The 18,673-nt window shown below is 45.3% G+C and overlaps 1 protein-coding gene across 2 annotated transcripts in view; it reads left to right on the forward strand.

The window, feature by feature from the left end:
- The window catches only part of PNKP (polynucleotide kinase 3'-phosphatase), a 603,977-nt gene that overhangs the window by 288,724 nt on the left and 296,580 nt on the right, over positions 1-18,673 (forward strand). For both annotated transcript variants that reach the window (XM_077457083.1, XM_077457082.1), the window contains exon 7: positions 5,855-5,962. In XM_077457083.1, coding sequence (XP_077313209.1) covers positions 5,855-5,962 — 108 coding nt within the window. The remainder of the gene's footprint in view (positions 1-5,854; positions 5,963-18,673) is intronic.

The raw sequence follows: 18,673 nt of genomic DNA on the forward strand, positions 1-18,673 counted from the left end.
AAATAAAAAATCTGCCTAACGTATTGGCTCAAAAAAATTGGGATCATATATTGGCCATCGGCCGCCACAATTTCTAAATATCAGCATCAGCCAGAGAAAAACCCATATCGGTTGACCTCTACACTTGTGTTACATTGAAGTTTTTGAGTGGTGATATTACTGAGCTTAGACAGAAAATAGATTGAATTTACAGTTCTCTAAGGTAGAGAATATGGTCAAATTAATTTAAAATCAAATTATCTGTGAGGTAAACTTCTGCTATTCTAACAAATCATTAATGAAGGTTTACTGTATTTGAGATGCAAATTAGTTACTGGTTCTTTTTAATGTTACACTTTCTTTGTTGTTTGATTAATTGGTGATTGGGACTTTTGTTCTATTATTTACGTAAGCCATTAAGTAGCAGTTGACAAACAATTATCACATAATTAACAGCACTGGCAGTCTATAGTGGAGGAGCATGCAAAGTGTTGGAGGTATACGGTAAATATTGGGACCCACTACATGCTATTACCCCTATGAAAAAAACAATTATTATGTTCATAAATTTAGTTTGACATGCAAAAGAACAGCTTATCCACATTCAAGTAAACAAAAACCTGGTGAGCGACCTAAAATCAATTGAATTGCATTCTATAGGGTCAGCAGCAGGCACTTCTTACATTCCATGTTATGTGCAAAACAAATTTATTTGCTGTGCTTCTAATAAAAACTCTGTTTACCATTTAAAATCCAAATGATTTTTGTTAAAATGTAAAAATGATTACTCAGATTTTCAGGGTGCTTAAAGCGCACCACTCTGACATCCCTTAGGGGAGGTGCAAAGAGGATGGTACGGCGGAGGATTTGCACATGAGTGGCTGGTTTCACAGAGCCAACGGACTGCATACTTTACATAGCGATATCCGAGTGGTGCACTTTAACCACTTGCCGACCGCCTAACGCCGATGTACGTCGGCAGAATGGCACGGGCAGGCATAAGCACGTATATGTACGTGATTTGCCTCCCGCGGGTCGGGGGCCCGATCGGGCCCCCGCCCGGTGCCTGCGGCGGTCGGTTTTCGTTCGGGAGCGATCCCGGACGAGGGGACGGCCATTCATTCATGGCCACCCCCTCGCGATCGCTCCCGACGAATGGAAATCCCCGGTGACATCACTTCCTCTCCTGTAATGTAAACACAGGAGAGGAAGTGATGTATTCTCTCCTCCGTGTCGGTATTTTTCGTTCCGACACGGAGGAGAGCGGATCAGTGAGTTGCACCAACACATCCCACACACAGTAGAACATGCCAGGCACACTCACACCCCCCCTTTACCCCCCGATCACCCCCCCAATTACCCCTGCCCCCCAGTCACAGTGACACCAATGTCATTTTTTTTTTTTTTTTTTTTTTTTTGCATTGGTGTCATTTGTGACTGTAATAACTGTTAGGGCAGTTAGGGTTAGCCCCCTTTAGTTCTAATGTACCCCCCTAACCCCCCCAATAAAGGTTTAACCCCGTGATCACCCCCCGTCGCCAGTGTCACTAAGGCTGGGTTCACATTGCAGCGGTTTATGAGAACGAATGTGATTCGCACCGCACTGCAGTGCAAATCACATCCGATCTCTGTGCGATTCGAGTTCAGCCATTCGCCGCACCCGCCGCACCCGCCACACCCGCCGCACCCGCCGCAAATTCGCACGGGACCCTTTTTTTGGCCCGCAGCAGAATCGGATCGCATGGGTGTTCACACCATGCGATCCGAGTTTGCAGATCGCACTGCGATATGCGAACTGATCTGGGGGTGTCAGTAACATTTCACTGACACTCCCAGCAGTTCGCATAGGGCAGTGTGAACTGCCGCCGGGAGGCATGCGATGCGGGAACCCGCCGCGGATTCGCGGCGTTTCCGCATCGCTCCAGTGTGAACCCAGCCTAATAAGCGATCATTTTTCTGATCGCCGTATTAGTGTCACAGGTGACGCTAGTTAGGCAGGTAGGTATTTAGGTTCGCCGCAGCTTTTTATAGCGCTAGGGACCCCCATATACTACCGCATAAAGCCCCCTGATTGCCCCCTAGTTAACCCTTTCACCAGTGATCACCATATAACTGTTACAGGTGACGCTGGTTGGTTAGTTATTTTTTTATAGTTTCAGGGCACCCGCCATTTATTACCTAATAAAGGTTTAACCCCCTGATCACCCGGCAGGTGTCATTTGTGACTAATAACTGTTAGGGCAGTTAGGGTTAGCCCCCTTTAGTTCTAAGGTACCCCCCTAACCCCCCCAATAAAGGTTTAACCCCGTGATCACCCCCCGTCGCCAGTGTCACTAAGGCTGGGTTCACATTGCAGCGGTTTATGAGAACGGATGTGATTCGCACCGCACTGCAGTGCAAATCACATCCGATCTCTGTGCGATTCGAGTTCAGCTATACAGATAGTATGGCTGAATTCGTGTCGCACCCGCCGCACCCGCCGCAAACTCGCACGGGACCCTTTTTTTGGTCCGCAGCAGAATCGGATCGCATGGGTGTTCACACCATGCGATCCAAGTTTGCAGATCGCACTGCGATATGCGAACTGATCTGGGGGTGTCATTAACATTTCACTGACACTCCCAGCAGTTCGCATAGGGCAGTGTGAACTGCCGCCGGGAGGCATGCGATGCGGGAACCCGCCGCGCATTCGTGGCGTTCCCGCATCGCTCCAGTGTGAACCCAGCCTAATAAGCGATCGTTTTTCTGATCGCTGTATTAGTGTCACAGGTGACGCTAGTTAGGCAGGTAGGTATTTAGGTTCGCCGCAGCTTTTTATAGCGCCAGGGACCCCCATATACTACCGCATAAAGCCCCCTGATTGCCCCCTAGTTAACCCTTTCACCAGTGATCACCATATAACTGTTACAGGTGACGCTGGTTGGTTAGTTATTTTTTTATAGTTTCAGGGCACCCGCCATTTATTACCTAGTCTCACTAGTGTACCCCTAAATTTAGGGGTGTCTACTTTCTAAAATGGGGTCATTTGGGGGGGGGGGGTTTGTGCCATCTTGGCATTTTATGGCCTTCAAAACTGTAACGCCCTTAGAAAGCCTGAAGGCGGTGCTTGGTTTTTGGGGCCCCGTACGCGGCTAGGCTCCCAAAAAGTCCCACATATGTGGTATCCCCGTACTCAGGAGAAGCAGCAGAATTTATTTTGGGGTGTCATTTCACATATGCCCATGGCATGCGTGAGCAATATATCATTTAGTGACAACTTTGTGAAAAAAAAAAAAAGTTTGTAATTTTCCCGCAACTTGTGGCAAAATATAAAATATTCCATGGACTCAACATGCCTCTCAGCAAATAGCTTGGGGTGTCTACTTTCTAAAATGGGGTCATTTGTGGGGGTTTTGTGCCATCTTGGCATTTTATGGCCTTCAAAACTGTAATAGGTAGTGAGAAGTGAACTCAAAAAATTACGCCCTTAGAAAGCCTGAAGGCGGTGCTTGGTTTTCGGGGCCCCGTACGCGGCTAGGCTCCCAAAAAGTCCCACATATGTGGTATCCCCGTACTCAGGAGAAGCAGCAGAATTTATTTTGGGGTGTCATTTCACATATGCCCATGGCATGCATGAGCAATATATCATTTAGTGACAACTTTGTGAAAAAAAAAAAAAAAAAAAAAAGTTTCTAATTTTCCCGCAACTTGTGGCAAAATATAAAATATTCCATGGACTCAACATGCCTCTCAGCAAATAGCTTGGGGTGTCTACTTTCTAAAATGGGGTCATTTGTGGGGGTTTTGTGCCATCTTGGCATTTTATGGCCTTCAAAACTGTAATAGGTAGTGAGGCGTGAAATCAAAAATTTACGCCCTTAGAAAGCCTGAAGGCGGTGCTTGGTTTTCGGGGCCCTGTACGCGGCTAGGCTCCCAAAAAGTCCCACATATGTGGTATCCCCGTACTCAGGAGAAGCAGCAGAATTTATTTTGGGGTGTCATTTCACATACGCCCATAGCATGTGTGAGCAATATATCATTTAGTGACAACTTTGTGTAAAAAAAAAAAAAAAATTTTTTTTTTGTCATTATTCAATCGCTTGAGGCAAAAAAATAAAATATTCAATGGGCTCAACATGCCTCTTATCAATTTCCTTAGGGGGTCTACTTTCCAAAATGGGGTCATTTGGGGGGGTTTTGTACTGCCCTGTCATTTTAGCACCTCAAGAAATGAGATAGGCAGTCGTAAACTAAAAGCTGCGTAAATTCCAGAAAACGTACCTTAGTTTGTAGATGTGACAACTTTTGCGCAAACCAATAAATATACAATTATTGACTTTTTTTTTACCAAAGACATGTGGCTGAATACATTTTGTCCTAAATGTATGACTAAAATTGAGTTTATTGGATTTTTCTAATAACAAAAAGTAGAAAATATCATTTTTTTTCAAAATTTGCGGTCTTTTTACGTTTATATCGCAAAAAATAAAAATCGCAGAGGCAATCAAATACCATCAAAAGAAAGCTCTATTTGTGGGAAGAAAAGGACGCAAATTTTGTTTGGGTACAACATTGCATGACCGCGCAATTACCAGTTAAAGCAGCGCAGTGCCAAAGTGTAAAAAGACCTCTGGTCATTTACCAGCAAAATGGTCCGGTCTGAAAGTGGTTAAGCACCCTGAAAATGCGAGTAATCATTTTTGCACTTTAATAAAGACCATTTGGATTTTAAAACAGTATAAGAAATATTGGAGCGCGTTTATTTTTTGCATACATGGATTTTATGGTGAGAAACAGCGGTACTTGAAAGGAGAAAAAGGGTACCAGGACATCTTTATATTTTTAGTCTGGATTTGACTAAAAAGCGAGTGTTGACCAAACTTACAGTGATTCCAAAGGCAGAGGTTTTTTTTTTTTATCTTATTGCATTCTATGCATTAAGATAAAAAACCTTCAGTGTGCAACAGCCCCCCTAATGCTTACCTGAGCCCCATCTCGATCCACAAGAGACATGAGATCCACGAGTGTCCGGAATTCTCCCTCCTGATTGGCTAAGACAATCAACGTCAGTTAGCCAATCATGAGGGAGGGGCGAACCATGGCTCCATGTCTGAATGGGGACACAAAGCTCAGCTTGAGCGCCCCCATGGCAAGCTGCTTGTTTTGGGGGTACTCGACAGGAGCGAGGGGGAAAGAGAGCTGGCGAAGGACCTGAGAAAAGGGAGGATTTGGGCTGCTCTGTGCAAAACCACTACACAGAGCAGGTAAGTATAACATGTTTGTTAATTTTAAAGGAAAAAAACAAGACTTTAGCATCACATTAATTGAGAGGTCACTGGCATTAAGGTGAGAACACACCCAAAGGGGAGCACGAGTTATCACCAGCTGTATTACACTGAGCACTTTAATGAAGCATACAGAGGAGTGGCGATCACTAGCACAGCTACAAGGAATTGGAGTTCTATATATCATATATATGAAGGACTGCACGGTTATATCTCTCTTCAATTTTCACAGTGTTATAGTTGCATGATCACTGTGAATTGTGTATTTTATGATTGAGAGTTGTTGAGTGATTTATCAGATTGATTTTATACATTTATATATAAATTTTTTATTTTTCTCAGATTGGATGTGGTTTTCATGGGAAACAGTTTATTAGAAGCTCGGCACATTAATTGAATTCAGCTTATCCACATTGTTATAAACACAGATATATTGAATATGTATAAGAACTTCACTTTGGAGCTGGAGACATTTCACAAATATGTGTTGATAGATAGGACCATCTACTGTATATGGAAAGAACAGCTGCGTTCTAACGTTACATTTTATTGGTATCCACTTCCTCTAAGGCCTCCTTTTTTACCCATTAATTTTTTTGCTCTTCTGTCAGGTGGTTTTTTTTACCAATCAGATGGGAATTAGCCGTGGTAAACTGAGGCCTGAAGTTTTCAAAGCGAAAGTTGAAGCAATTTTGGATAAACTTGATATACCTGTACAGGTCAGTATTAAACACCCCAAAAATGCTGATAAACTGATTTTATCTTGGTGTTCTCTTCTCGTAAAACCCAAAAGTTTTACATTCTACGCTTAGATGGGATGTTGTATTTATTAATCATACAGTACAAGACACAAAATCTTTACTCCCTAGCCATGGTTTTATATGCAACTATCTTCATTTGATTGGACACTTGTAAAAAAAAAAAGAGCTTCAGGGACATCCCTCCTATTATAACCCCTCTCATTACCAGATAGCCTCTAGTTTTCTTAGGCAATGGACCTTGTCCCTTTACTGAAAAAACTTAACTCATTCCTGTGGATTTCCTGGCTTCACCATTGCCACTGTACCTCCTAGATCTGTTGAGTCTTGGGGGGACCATACCCAGACCCTGCTTGGATGAAGATGATGGGCCAGCCTGTTTGTTGCTTTGGGCACTGGATTCTGCGTGAACCCTCACTTGGCACACTGCTTTGAGTTAGCCACAGAGTGCCATACAGATCTTGGGCCGTGGTCTGCCTGCAGCAGAGCCCTGTAGCTGAAGGTCCCTTGGGGGATATGCCCACTAGGAGGGTGTAGCTTGGATTGGTTCTTCCTCTTGTATTTTGTCTGGAGTGTGAAAAAATCTTCCACGGCAAGTAGGGAAATTGTTCTCCTTACGTCTGCCCCAGGAGGGCTGCCACTCCCATGATTCAGTCACTAAGAAGTGCAAACTGAAACCCTTTAAACGTGTTGCAGCTATGAATGGGAAGTGCTGACCATTTCATTTTTACAATTTCCTTGTCCCAAACTGGTGCAAGTCTCTCTCCTCTGGCAGTGTTGTGTCTGATCTTGATCACAGCAGCTTCATTGAAAATGTGCCATTTTCCTTCTCTGGATGCACTTTCTCTAACCAGGAGCAATCCAAGGCTCCCTCCAGGGTACAGTATCGCAGTCCCCAGATGCCTACTTGGTTGCAGCAGCCTACAGTGCCTGGCATAGAAGGCTTAACACTTCCTTCTCAGCAACATAGGTTGTGACTATCCTTCTGGGGATACTTTTATACCACACATGGCAAATCGCAGGGGTAGGGGGTCAGATGGGCTTGCTAGCTGAGACTCTTCGCAAATGGCTCCAGTTGTTAGCCTATCTCCACAGGGCACTACCTCTGTTCAGATAGTTACCCCCAGTCTGTTTCCCTGCCTTCCTCTGGGCACTCCGCTGGCTCTTCGCTCAACCTTTCAAAGATAGAAAACACCACTCCAGGTCCACCAGCCACACACTGCCATGATAGCACTGAACAGACCCCGGCCAAGCTCACAGCTGATAAAAGAAAAAGGAAGTCCGAACGGCCTCACTACTGTAAAATCACCTTTTATTTAGAAAATTGCCAAACAGGGTAATAACATTGAGGAAATGACTGGAGCAGGGTGACCCTGTCTTTTGTGGAGCAAAAGGGTGCTCACTCCCCCCCCCCCTCCATGGTGACCTCCTTGATAAAGTTTCCAGAGATTTGCCTTTTCCTGATGCTAAGAAAGAGCTTGATTTGTTTCTTCCAAGCCTCCAAGGCAAAGCCTGAAACTCCTTTCTGCTGTAAGTCCAGGATAGGCAAGTGCTTTAGGTCCACAAACACATCCTCACAATGAGGGGCACCCCCAGTTATCAGAGTGGTACGAATGTCTGCTGCCCGTTGTGGCTACAAATTTGAGTTTTCGTCTCTACCTCCACGCATCATGTTATCAAACTTGCCACACCTTCACGCTGCTGTGGTGCAATTTCTCTTTCAAGGGGTCAAATCCATTGTCCTGAAAAAAGAGAGATTTCAAGGTGTATAGTTTAAAACCATAAACTCTCATGTGTGAGGAGTCATTGTCCAAGGCCAACTCGACTTTAGATAAAGCTTTGAAACAGCCCACCTTGCAGGATTTACTTAAATGTAGGGAGAAGCAGTCATCGGATCTCCCAGACCTTGACATTGATGATTGGGATTATCCATTTCAGCAATTAATATCCACCGGAGACAAACCTGTACAATTTAAATTGTTTATCGCTACTAACTGTGAGATGCGCCAGCGCAAATGCAGGCTTTTCTCACTCTGCTAGACTTGTACAGGAATAGAATCCTGTTGGTCTTGGGTCTCGCATTTTTTTGTGACTATTGCTAATATTCAGATACCTCTGGATATAGATTTCTGTCTGGTGGTGCCATTGGCACACAGCAAGGCTACTAGATTGTTACTTGGTTTACTGCTTTATTATGCAAGAAAAACAATTGTTGTTTTCTCAAAAGTCCCTTGCTCCGCCTACCCCCAATAAGTAGAAATCCCTTATAAAATATACTCTTTCATTGTGTAAAGCCAAATTTAACAGCAGGGGATGCACCATTAACCACTTCAGGCCCGGAAGGATTTACCCCCTCAATGACCAGGCCGTTTGTTGCGATACAGCACTGCATTATTTTAACTGACAATTGCGTGGTCGTACACAAATAAAATCAATGTCCTTTTTTTTTACCACAAATAGAGCTTACTTTTGGTGGTATTTCATCACCTCTGTGATTTGAATTTTTTTTTACACTATAACCAAAAAAAAGCAACAATTTTGAAAAAAAAAAACGAACATATTTTTTACTTCTGCTCTAAAACATATCCAATAAAAAGATGTAAAAATTCTAATTTCTTCATCAATTTAGGCCAATTTGTATTCTGCTACATATTTTCGGTAAAAAAAATCCCGATTAGCGTATATTGATTGGTTTGCACAAAATTTATCGCGTCTACAAACTATGGGATCGATTTAGGGACTTTTTTTTTTTGTTTTCTAGTATTGGCGGTGATCAGCGATTTTAAGCAAGACTGCGACATTGTAACAGACAAATTGGACACTAAGTGACACTTTTTGGTAGGAACAGTAACACCAATACAGTAATGAGGGATAAAAAAAATGCATTGACACTGTATAAATGACACTGGCAGGGAAGGGGTTATCAGGGGCTATCAAAGGGTTAACTGTGTTCCCCGTGTGTGCTTTCTAACTTTGTGGGGGATGCTGACACTAGTCAAAGGGAGAGATCGATGTTCCTGATTGTTAGGAATCTCTCTTTCTCTGTGACAGAACGACAGTCTGCCTTGTTTATATAGGCAGTTCACCATTCTCTTTCCCCTGTCATTCCAAGCACAGTGGGAGTGGGTCGCTGGCGGCGTGTTTGCCCCAGACCAGGGAGCGCAAACAACATACAGGTATTTTGTTTCACGTCGCTGGGCCGCCCTGCCGCAGTATTTGTGTGGTGGGTGGTCCGGAATAAGTTTAACTTTGATAAAGTTTGGTCTCCCTTGGTAGATGCAGTGATACAGGATTAATTGTGCTCCTTTTTGGGATTGCCCCATGGCATTGATTATGTGGGTACACTAACTCCCCATTCTCAGACTACCTTTTATTCACTTCAGTTAATCATTGCTTCCCTCTGTCTGGGAGACCTTCTGGCTTCTATGGACATCAAAGATGCGTACTTACATGTTCCCAATGCATCAACACTACCTTCATATTACTGTGGGCACACAACATTACCAATTTGCTGCCCCTATCCCTTTGGCCTTTCCACTGCATCACAAGCCATTACCATGGTGCTAACTTCTTTGCTTCTCTCTCAGGGCATTCCCATAGTGGGATATCTGGACGGCCTTCTTCTGAACAGACTGTGTAGACCCTACAGAGATTCGGTGGGTCCTAAATCTTCAGAAATCAGCATTGGAACCATTTCGATCACACTAAAACTTGTTCAGGGAAGCCTATCCCACACCCAGATAACAACTCCATCAAATCATTCCCTGCATCTATTACCTTTTGTACCACCATCCCCTCCCTTTAGAATGTAAGCTCCACAAGCAGGGCCCTCCTGTCCCTTATGTATTGTACTGTAATTGTGCTGTCCCCCTCTACATTGTAAAGCGCTGTGTAAACTGTTGGTGTTATATAGATCGTGAATAATAATAATATGAATAAAATCCCTACAGTATATTGCTGTTGCGCTAATTACTCCTCAAATCAGTGAAAGCAAATATTCAGAGAATAGTGAATAACAGAATTCATGAAATAATTTCAAGAGCCTGCACACTAAATGGACCAGTGCTAAAGTGCAATAAGAAAAAATTATAAATGTGTCTCTTGCAAAAAAAAAAAAAAAATTCCACATGAAACTGATAAAATATATAAAGTGTTTTAATCCACTCCATTGAAACACCACACACCATAATTCCAACCAAAAAATGTTTTCCTAAAAGTATTACAGTCCAAGAAAAAACATGCAATAAGGTGAAATCCCCCACTTGATATCACTTGAACAACTTGACAACTGCACTTGTGAAGCCATCACCAATGAAATCTCTTTTCGCACTTACCGGATCTCAGTGCCTTACCTTTTTTTTCCCCAAAGGAAGGCATACACAAATAGATCTGCTGTTCCAACCAATGGCACATATCTCCCATCTTCCAGCCCAACCTTTCTTGGTATTAGACAGATGACATCCACTCAGTAATAAAAAGAAAGGATAATAGAGTTTAGTAACTTAGGACACAATTTATTAAAGGATAAATTCACCTTTTTCAAAATGAATACTGTAAATTCACATCTTTTTGCAGGTAAAAAACAAACAAACAAATGTGCATTTATTTGTTTTGAAAAGGTAAACTTATGCTTTAACCACTTGCTTACTGGGCACTTAAACCCCCCTCAGTCCCAGACCAATTTTCAGCTTTCAGCGCTGATGCACTTTGAATGACAATTGCGCGGGCATACAACACTGTACCCAAATGAAATTTTTATCATTTTTTTCCCGCAAATAGAGCTTTCTTTTGGTGGTATTTAATTACAGCTCGGAGTTTTATTTTTTGCTAAACAAACAAAAAAAGATGCAAAAAAAAAAAAAATCATGTTTTAATAGTTTGTTATAAAATTTTGCAAACGGGTCATTTTTCTCCTTCATTGAAGTGCGCTGATTAGGCGGCACTGATAGGCTGCACTGGTGGGCACTGATGGGCTGCACTGGTGGGCACTGATGGGCTGCATTGGTGGGCACTGATGGGCTGCATTGGTGGGCACTGATAGGCTGCACTGGTGGGCACTGATAGGCTGCACTGGTGGGCACTGATAGGCTGCACTGGTGGGCACTGATAGGCTGCACTGGTGGGCACTGATAGGCTGCACTGGTGGGCACTGATAGGCTGCACTGGTGGGCACTGATAGGCATAGTTAAGGCGGCACTAATAGGCACAGATAAGGCGGCACCGATGGGCACAGATAAGGCGGCACTGATGGGCAAAGATGGGCACAGATAAGATGGCACAGATGGGTGGCACGGATGGGCACTGATAGGTACCACTGATAGATGGGACTGATGGGCACTGATGGGCGGCACTGCTGGGCACTGATGGGCGGCACTGGGGTGCAGCACCTTTGAGGCAGATTGTGGGCACTGTGGGTGGCACTGTGGGCAGTGCTGGGTGGCACTGTGGGCACTGCTGGGTGGCACTGACGGGGGGCACTTTTAATAAGTGGGCACTGGCAGGGGGCAGGTGGTCGCTAGCAGGGCTGGCCGTGATCGGGACATGTCCCGATCACGGCCGCCGGTGATCGGCTTTTTTTTTTTTCTCCTCGCGCTGTCAGCGCGAGGAGGAATAATAGCCGATTACCGGCTCCGTTATATCACATGATCAGCTGTCATTGGCTGACAGATGATCACGTGATAAGGGGTCGGGATCGACCCCTTGCACGGATCGGTGATCAGGCGAGTCTCATGGACTCGCCAATCACAGAGCGCGCCGCGCGCGCCCCTCAGGGGGCGCGCAGGCCGCTCGTACACGGGACTACGTCAATAGACGTAGTCCCGGAAAAGGAGATCCGCGCTGTAGCCGTCAATTGACTATAGCGTGGATCTCAAGTGGTTAATAAATTGTGTCTGCAGTTACTACACTATAATAGCCTAAATTTTTAACTGAGTGGATATCATCTGTCTAATCCTTTGAGAATTTAGAGCGGAAGGTGGGAGAGCTGTGGCATTGATTGGAACAGAAAATCTATGCGAGTATGCCTCCCTATTTAAAAATCTGGTTAGTGGAGGGACCGATTTCATTGGTGGCTTCACAAGTTGAGTTGTCAAGTTGTACAAGGCACATCATTTGGGGGATTTTACCTTAATGCATTTTTTTTGGTGGACTTTAATACTTTTAAGAAAACATTTTTGGTTGGACTGGACTTTATGGTGTGTGGTATTTCAGTGAAATGCATCAAGCTTGACTTTCGATCAGTTTCTGGAATTTAGGGTTATTCCATTATCCTTTCAATGCAGGAGCTCTTGTCTCCAAAGTCATCTGACCATGATTCAGCTGGACAATGCCACAGCATTAGCGTATATCAACCATCTCACAGTAACCAGAAATATTGCAGCTGAAGAAGCGGATTTGATTCTGGCTTGGGCAGAACATAATGTTTCAGCCCTGTAGACTGTGCTTCATCAGTCATCTGTCTATAGCCTTGGAGAATGGTCTTTTCACTCTTCACAGTTCACACTGGTATGGACCTCATGGCTTCCAAGCTCAACAAAAAACTGAGCAGATCTCCAAATCCAGGGATCCCCTAGCCATGATGGTGAATGTCCTGGTGACTCCGTCAAATCCGTTCAACCTAATCTATTTCTTGCTTCCTATGAAACTTCTTCCCAGCCTACCAGCCTACTCGGCCAGACCGAGGTGGAGGGCATTCTGGTGATTCTCATCTGTGTTGCATCTGATTTGTTTTATTATACATGGAAATATATGTATATGATATGTATACATATATTTTCTTGTGACTTTGCCAACCTCGCACTCACACTCAGTCTTTGTCTGTTTGCTCAGGCTTTCTGCAAGTGGACATTTGTCCAACAGGTGTCTTGGGGTGCTTACACAAGATACCCTCTCTGCTACCATTGTTTATACAGGTTATCTGGTCAACTATAAATATCTAGCTTGACTATTTGCTATATTTGACATCAGTGTAATGGGGCAGAAAAGTATATACACAGGTGGGATTGTCTTCTCAAAACGTTCCAAATAAAAGCAAAGAACGGAGATTGAGAGCAGGATTCTCTGTAATGACGTAACACCAAAGAAGGTCTCTGCCAGAACCTGAAGATGCTTTTGTGCCCAATCTCCTGCAATCCCCTGGGTTCCTCATTACCAAGGAGATTGTGAAGTTTCTATAAGGGAGGCTAAGTAACCTTTTAATTAAGGATGCACCGAAATTTCAGTCATCCGAAACATATCGGCTGAAAATGGCCTTTTCGTCAATTTGCCGAAAGAAAATTCTTGCCGATAATGGTGCCGCCCATTACGGGAGTATCGTTCTGGAGTGCTACCGTGCTTTGTGGGTGCGCACTGTGGAGGAAACTGTGCAGAGCGGCTTTCCCTCCCAGCTCCGCCTCCGGACATCTCACTCTGAGTTGCTCCTGCACAGTATGTTAAGTGTGGCCAATATACAGGTTTATCAGAAGCACGGGCTGTGGAGCTTGCTCCCCTCCTCCCATCACTCAGCACTGTGCGTGGCGATTTGTGATAGAAGTCCCTGCATGTGGGACGATTCTGACATCTGACCCCATTCCTGCTCCGGTCTTCTGTTACTGTGCAGTGCCATGTGATCCTCTCCTATCTCTGAGTACCACTGCCCAGTGCCTCTGTATGACCGGAATGTGCTTTGTAGAAGGTAAATGAAGTACGGTAATCTTTCCAGCATCACTTGCACACTGATAACTACTCACACCCAGCACTTTTCTTCTCTTATTGCTTGTCCAGCTCTCACTAAACTCGCAGCCCCCCTCCTCCCCCTTCATCCTCAGCATTTCCTAGTCCACAATCTTTTCATCTACCAGTCTTCTTAACCCTCTGTATGCTCTAGTCTGCAACTGTCCCAGCCTCAAAATCCTGCCAGCATTCCTCATTGCTCCTTCATTCTGCCAGAACTTTTTTTTCTTTACTTCACTGCAGGGACATAACTACAGTGGTCACCATTGCGACCCAGCCTGAGAGGAGGGGTAGCATACACAGGAACCAATGCCTTCCATGTTTTTCCTGCAGCCACTGAATGCTTGTGGGAAGGAGAGGAGGAAAAGTGGGCATTCAGCATCTGCAGGAAGAACATGGAGGGCATTGGTTTCTCTGTATTCTGCCCCTCCTCTCCAGCTTTTTCTGCTGCCCGTGGGCCCATCAGCTCTCTCCTGGCCCTTCTGTGATCTTGCCCAGCAACTTCTCTGCCCCCCTACTGTTCTCTGGCCCCCCTGTGCTCTTTTCCAGACCCCCTGTGCTCTTCTATGATTCCCCTGTACTCTTCTCTTCTCCGATCCCCGCTGTACTCTACTGTTCTCTGATCCCCCCTGTACTCTACTGTTCTCTGATCCCCCCTGTACTCTACTCTTCTCTGATCCCCCCTGTACTCTACTCTTCTCTGATCCCCCTGTACTCTGCTCTGGTCCCTGTGCTGTTCTCCTTTACCCTGCCATTCTCCTGTCACCCTGTACTGTCTCCTGCAAGGCCCCCCCCTCCATCTCCCACTGGCTGCTGTGAGGAATATGTCAGGATGGAGAGCAGGGAAAGTTTCCCTGCCTGAAATGACAGTTATCTGTACGAATCACTTACTCTGTCCATTCCTAACTGTAACATAATAAACTGTGTTTACAGACAACATCGTTTACTATGCTACCACACCCACTTTTTGCCGCTGTGCACTACGCTTGCCACAGGTCAATCTCCCCCCTAAATGTCCCTCATTCTTACCTTCAAAAGTTGGGAGGTATGCACTGGTAGACTGCTGGGCACTGGTGAAGCCCAGACAGGCTGCAAATGATGGGCACTGGTAGGCTGCTTGGCACTGGCAGGCTGCATATGATGGGCACCGGTGAGGCTGCATTAATCTCTTGTACCACGTCCCCAGTCTCTGACCATGTCCTGTACCACGTCCCCAGTCTCTGACCATGTCCTGTACCACGTCCCCAGTCTCTGACCATGTCCTGTACCACGTCCCCAGTCTCTGACCATGTCCTGTACCACGTCCCCAGTCTCTGACCATGTCCTGTCTGACCATGTCCTGTACCACGTCCCCAGTCTCTGACCATGTCCTGTACCACGTCCCCAGTCTCTGACCATGTCCTGTACCACGTCCCCAGTCTCTGACCATGTCCTGTACCACGTCCCCAGTCTCTGACCATGTCCTGTACCACGTCCCCAGTCTCTGACCATGTCCTGTACCACGTCCCCAGTCTCTGACCATGTCCTGTACCACGTCCCCAGTCTCTGACCATGTCCTGTACCACGTCTCCAGTCTCTGACCATGTCCTGTATCACGTCCCCAGTCTCTGACCATGTCCTGTACCACGTCCCCAGTCTCTGACCATGTCCTGTGCCATGTCCCCAGTCTCTGACCATGTCCTGTGCCATGTCCCCAGTCTCTGACCATGTCCTGTGCCACGTCCCCAGTCTCTGACCATGTCCTGTGCCACGTCCCCAGTCTCTGACCATCTCCTGTGCCACGTCCCCAGTCTCTGACCATGTCCTGTCTGTCCATGTCCTGTACCACGTCCCCAGTCTCTGACCATGTCCTGTGCCACGTCCCCAGTCTCTGACCATGTCCTGTGCCACGTCCCCAGTCTCTGACCATGTCCTGTGCCACATCCCCAGTCTCTGACCATCTCCTGTGCCACGTCCCAAGTCTCTGACCATCTCCTGTGCCACGTCCCCAGTCTCTGACCATGTCCTGTCTGACCATGTCCTGTACCACGTCCCCAGTCTCTGACCATGTCCTGTACCACGTCTCCAGTCTCTGACCATGTCCTGTGCCACGTCCCCAGTCTCTGACCATGTCCTGTGCCACGTCCCCAGTCTCTGACCATCTCTTGTGCCACGTCCCAAGTCTCTGACCATGTCCTGTGCCACGTCCCAAGTCTCTGACCATGTCCTGTGCCACGTCCCAAGTCTCTGACCATGTCCTGTGCCACGTCCCCAGTCTCTGACCATGTCCTGTACCACGTCCCCAGTCTCTGACCATGTCCTGTACCACGTCCCCAGTCCCTGACCATGTCCTGTAGCACGTCCCCAGTCTCTGACCATGTCCTGTACCACGTCCCCAGTCTCTGACCATGTCCTGTACCACGTTCCCAGTCTCTGTCCATGTCCTGTACCACGTCCCCAGTCTCTGACCATGTCCTGTGCCACGTCCCCAGTCTCTGACCATGTCCTGTGCCACGTCCCCAGTCTCTGACCATGTCCTGTGCCACGTCCCCAGTATCTGACCATGTCCTGTGCCACGTCCCCAGTCTCTGACCATGTCCTGTGCCACGTCCCCAGTCTCTGACCATGTCCTGTGCCACGTCCCCAGTCTCTGACCATGTCCTGTGCCATGTCCCCAGTCTCTGACCATGTCCTGTGCCACGTCCCCAGTCTCTGACCATGTCCTGTGCCACGTCCCCAGTCTCTGACCATCTCCTGTGCCACGTCCCAAGTCTCTGACCATCTGTATAAAAATATTTTTTAAAAACAGTAATTTTCGGTATCGGTCAGTTTCGGTATTGTTTCGGTTTTCAGCCTAGTGTATTTTTCATTTTCAGTATTGGTTTTGGCACCAAAAACCCATTTAGTGCACCCCTCCTTTTAATGAATCCTTATTGTATACAGACCATAGTTTTGCTAGGAAGTGGGTAGCATTCCATTATAGGTATATCTGTCAATCTTGTATGGTATTCCTAATAAATATTGTAATAGTTTTGTATGTGAATCATTTTTGTATAGTAAAAGCGCATTTATACACTGCAGAGGTCTGAACTTCCTTGCTTATACCGCAAAGTAACCTTAAGGCCTCATACACACGGGACATTAAAATAGTGTTGTAAAAATGTCAGTAGCTTTGCAGTGAGTTTTTCAACTTTTTTTTCAAAGTTTTTGCAATAGCGTTTTTAGCGTTTTTCCACGTTAGAGTTTTTGTTTTTCTAAGAAAAAAAAATATTTTTTTTCCAATGGACCAAAACGTTAAAAAACAAAACGACGACGAGTGTTTATTGGCGTTTATCAGTGTTAGAGCATTTTTACAGCTGAAAAACGTCTCTCAAAACCCACTAGTTTTGGGGGGGTTTATTTCCTGCTCAAAAACGCCACTGCCCAAAACTGCTGATAACCTATCTGTGCATGGACACGTAGGATAACATGATGGAGAGTTTAATGACTAGTAAAAAAAATGTCTACAGCCAAAAATAGCTGCTATAAAAATGTCAAACGTCCAGTGTGCATGAGGCCTTATAGATAGATGCAAGCGAGTGCGAATATGAGGCTGGGATAGTCACAAAAATATAACTAAATATGCAAATCATATACACACATTTCCATGTATGCTGTATACATAAAAACACATCCGATGCAACACATCAGCCCAGGAGGATGTGGTGCTCAAACCTCAGCAGACTGCGAGTGGGCCCGCCTGGCTTGGTCCTCATCTCCTATCTCAAGGGCTGGTTTACCACCCTGCTTCTCGGCCACTCGCTTTAACAGCCTGGCTGTTGATGCCCAGGTCCTGGGAGACTGAGGCCTGTCAGATTTGCTTATCTTTATGCTTGTGAAAGCTCGGAAATCAACTTCTCACAAAGTTAGTTTGGAACCTCTATTTCTCTTGGGGCAAGGTAAGATAATTCCAGCCCAAGTTCTCCTCCAGTCTCCAGTCTGATACATTTTTGGCTTTGAGTACCATCAATGTAAATCTCATTCTTAGCAGTTATTTTTCATGGGCTGCTTGCCCCTGACTTCTTAGTGAAAGCCTTTGTACAGGTAGTCTCTCACATTATTCCTTGGTTACGTTACTGTGTCATAACCATCGCTTCTGTGAGTTGAATCTGAACTGAGGGCCTTAAACTGGAAAGAGGCCTTTCTTGTGCTACGTAAAGACCAGGTTGTTTTGAGGCCCAAGGTCTCTTTTCTTTAACCTGAAAAGCGGTACATTGTTTTGTATGGACATTTGGAGTTTTATATTGTAGGCCTGTAATTTTTAAGAATAACTCACTTAAATCTGTCCAAACAAGAGTCTAGTAGACATTTCGGGTATGACAAAGTTTGAAACACAAAATCAGAAATTATAATAACTATAAATAAAAAAAAGTTATATAATATATTTTATTCAATACATTTTAGTCAATACTATAATCAAATCAAAAACAAGGGTGCAATATTACTAGTCATATTGGTTCAGTAAACATCCCGGGTATGAAAATTTTTGAAACATGGAACGGCACACAGTCTGATGTCACAATCGGGACAATGGAACCTGGTTTCCGTTTGGATTTTTTTTCCACTGTCATCTCACTTTGAGCAGTAAACCATGAACATCCTTGTAGGTGCTGACTTTTTTTTCAGTTGGTGGGATGTAGTCCATGAAGTGACAACCAATCAGGCGTTCTGGGTTGACACCAGCAGCACAACATCCAGCTCTATTCACAGCCATTGGTGTTTGGTGTTTCACGTAGATCAGTTTGGAATCTTTCCAAATAAAGTCAGAATGGATCATAGGCTTGTCACACTTTTTTCTTTTTTTTGTAGAATGTAGGCATTCCACAAGCATTGCTTAACCAGTTGCCGACCGCCGCACGCCGCACGCCGATGTACGTCGGTAGAATGGCACGGGCAGGCATAAGGACATACATGTACGTCCCTTGCCTCCCGCGGGTCGGGGGC

Source organism: Lithobates pipiens, unplaced genomic scaffold (assembly GCF_037356315.1).
Source record: "Lithobates pipiens isolate NorthernLeopardFrog02 unplaced genomic scaffold, aLitPip1_a1.2 Scaffold_27, whole genome shotgun sequence".
Classification (NCBI taxonomy): domain Eukaryota; kingdom Metazoa; phylum Chordata; class Amphibia; order Anura; family Ranidae; genus Lithobates; species Lithobates pipiens.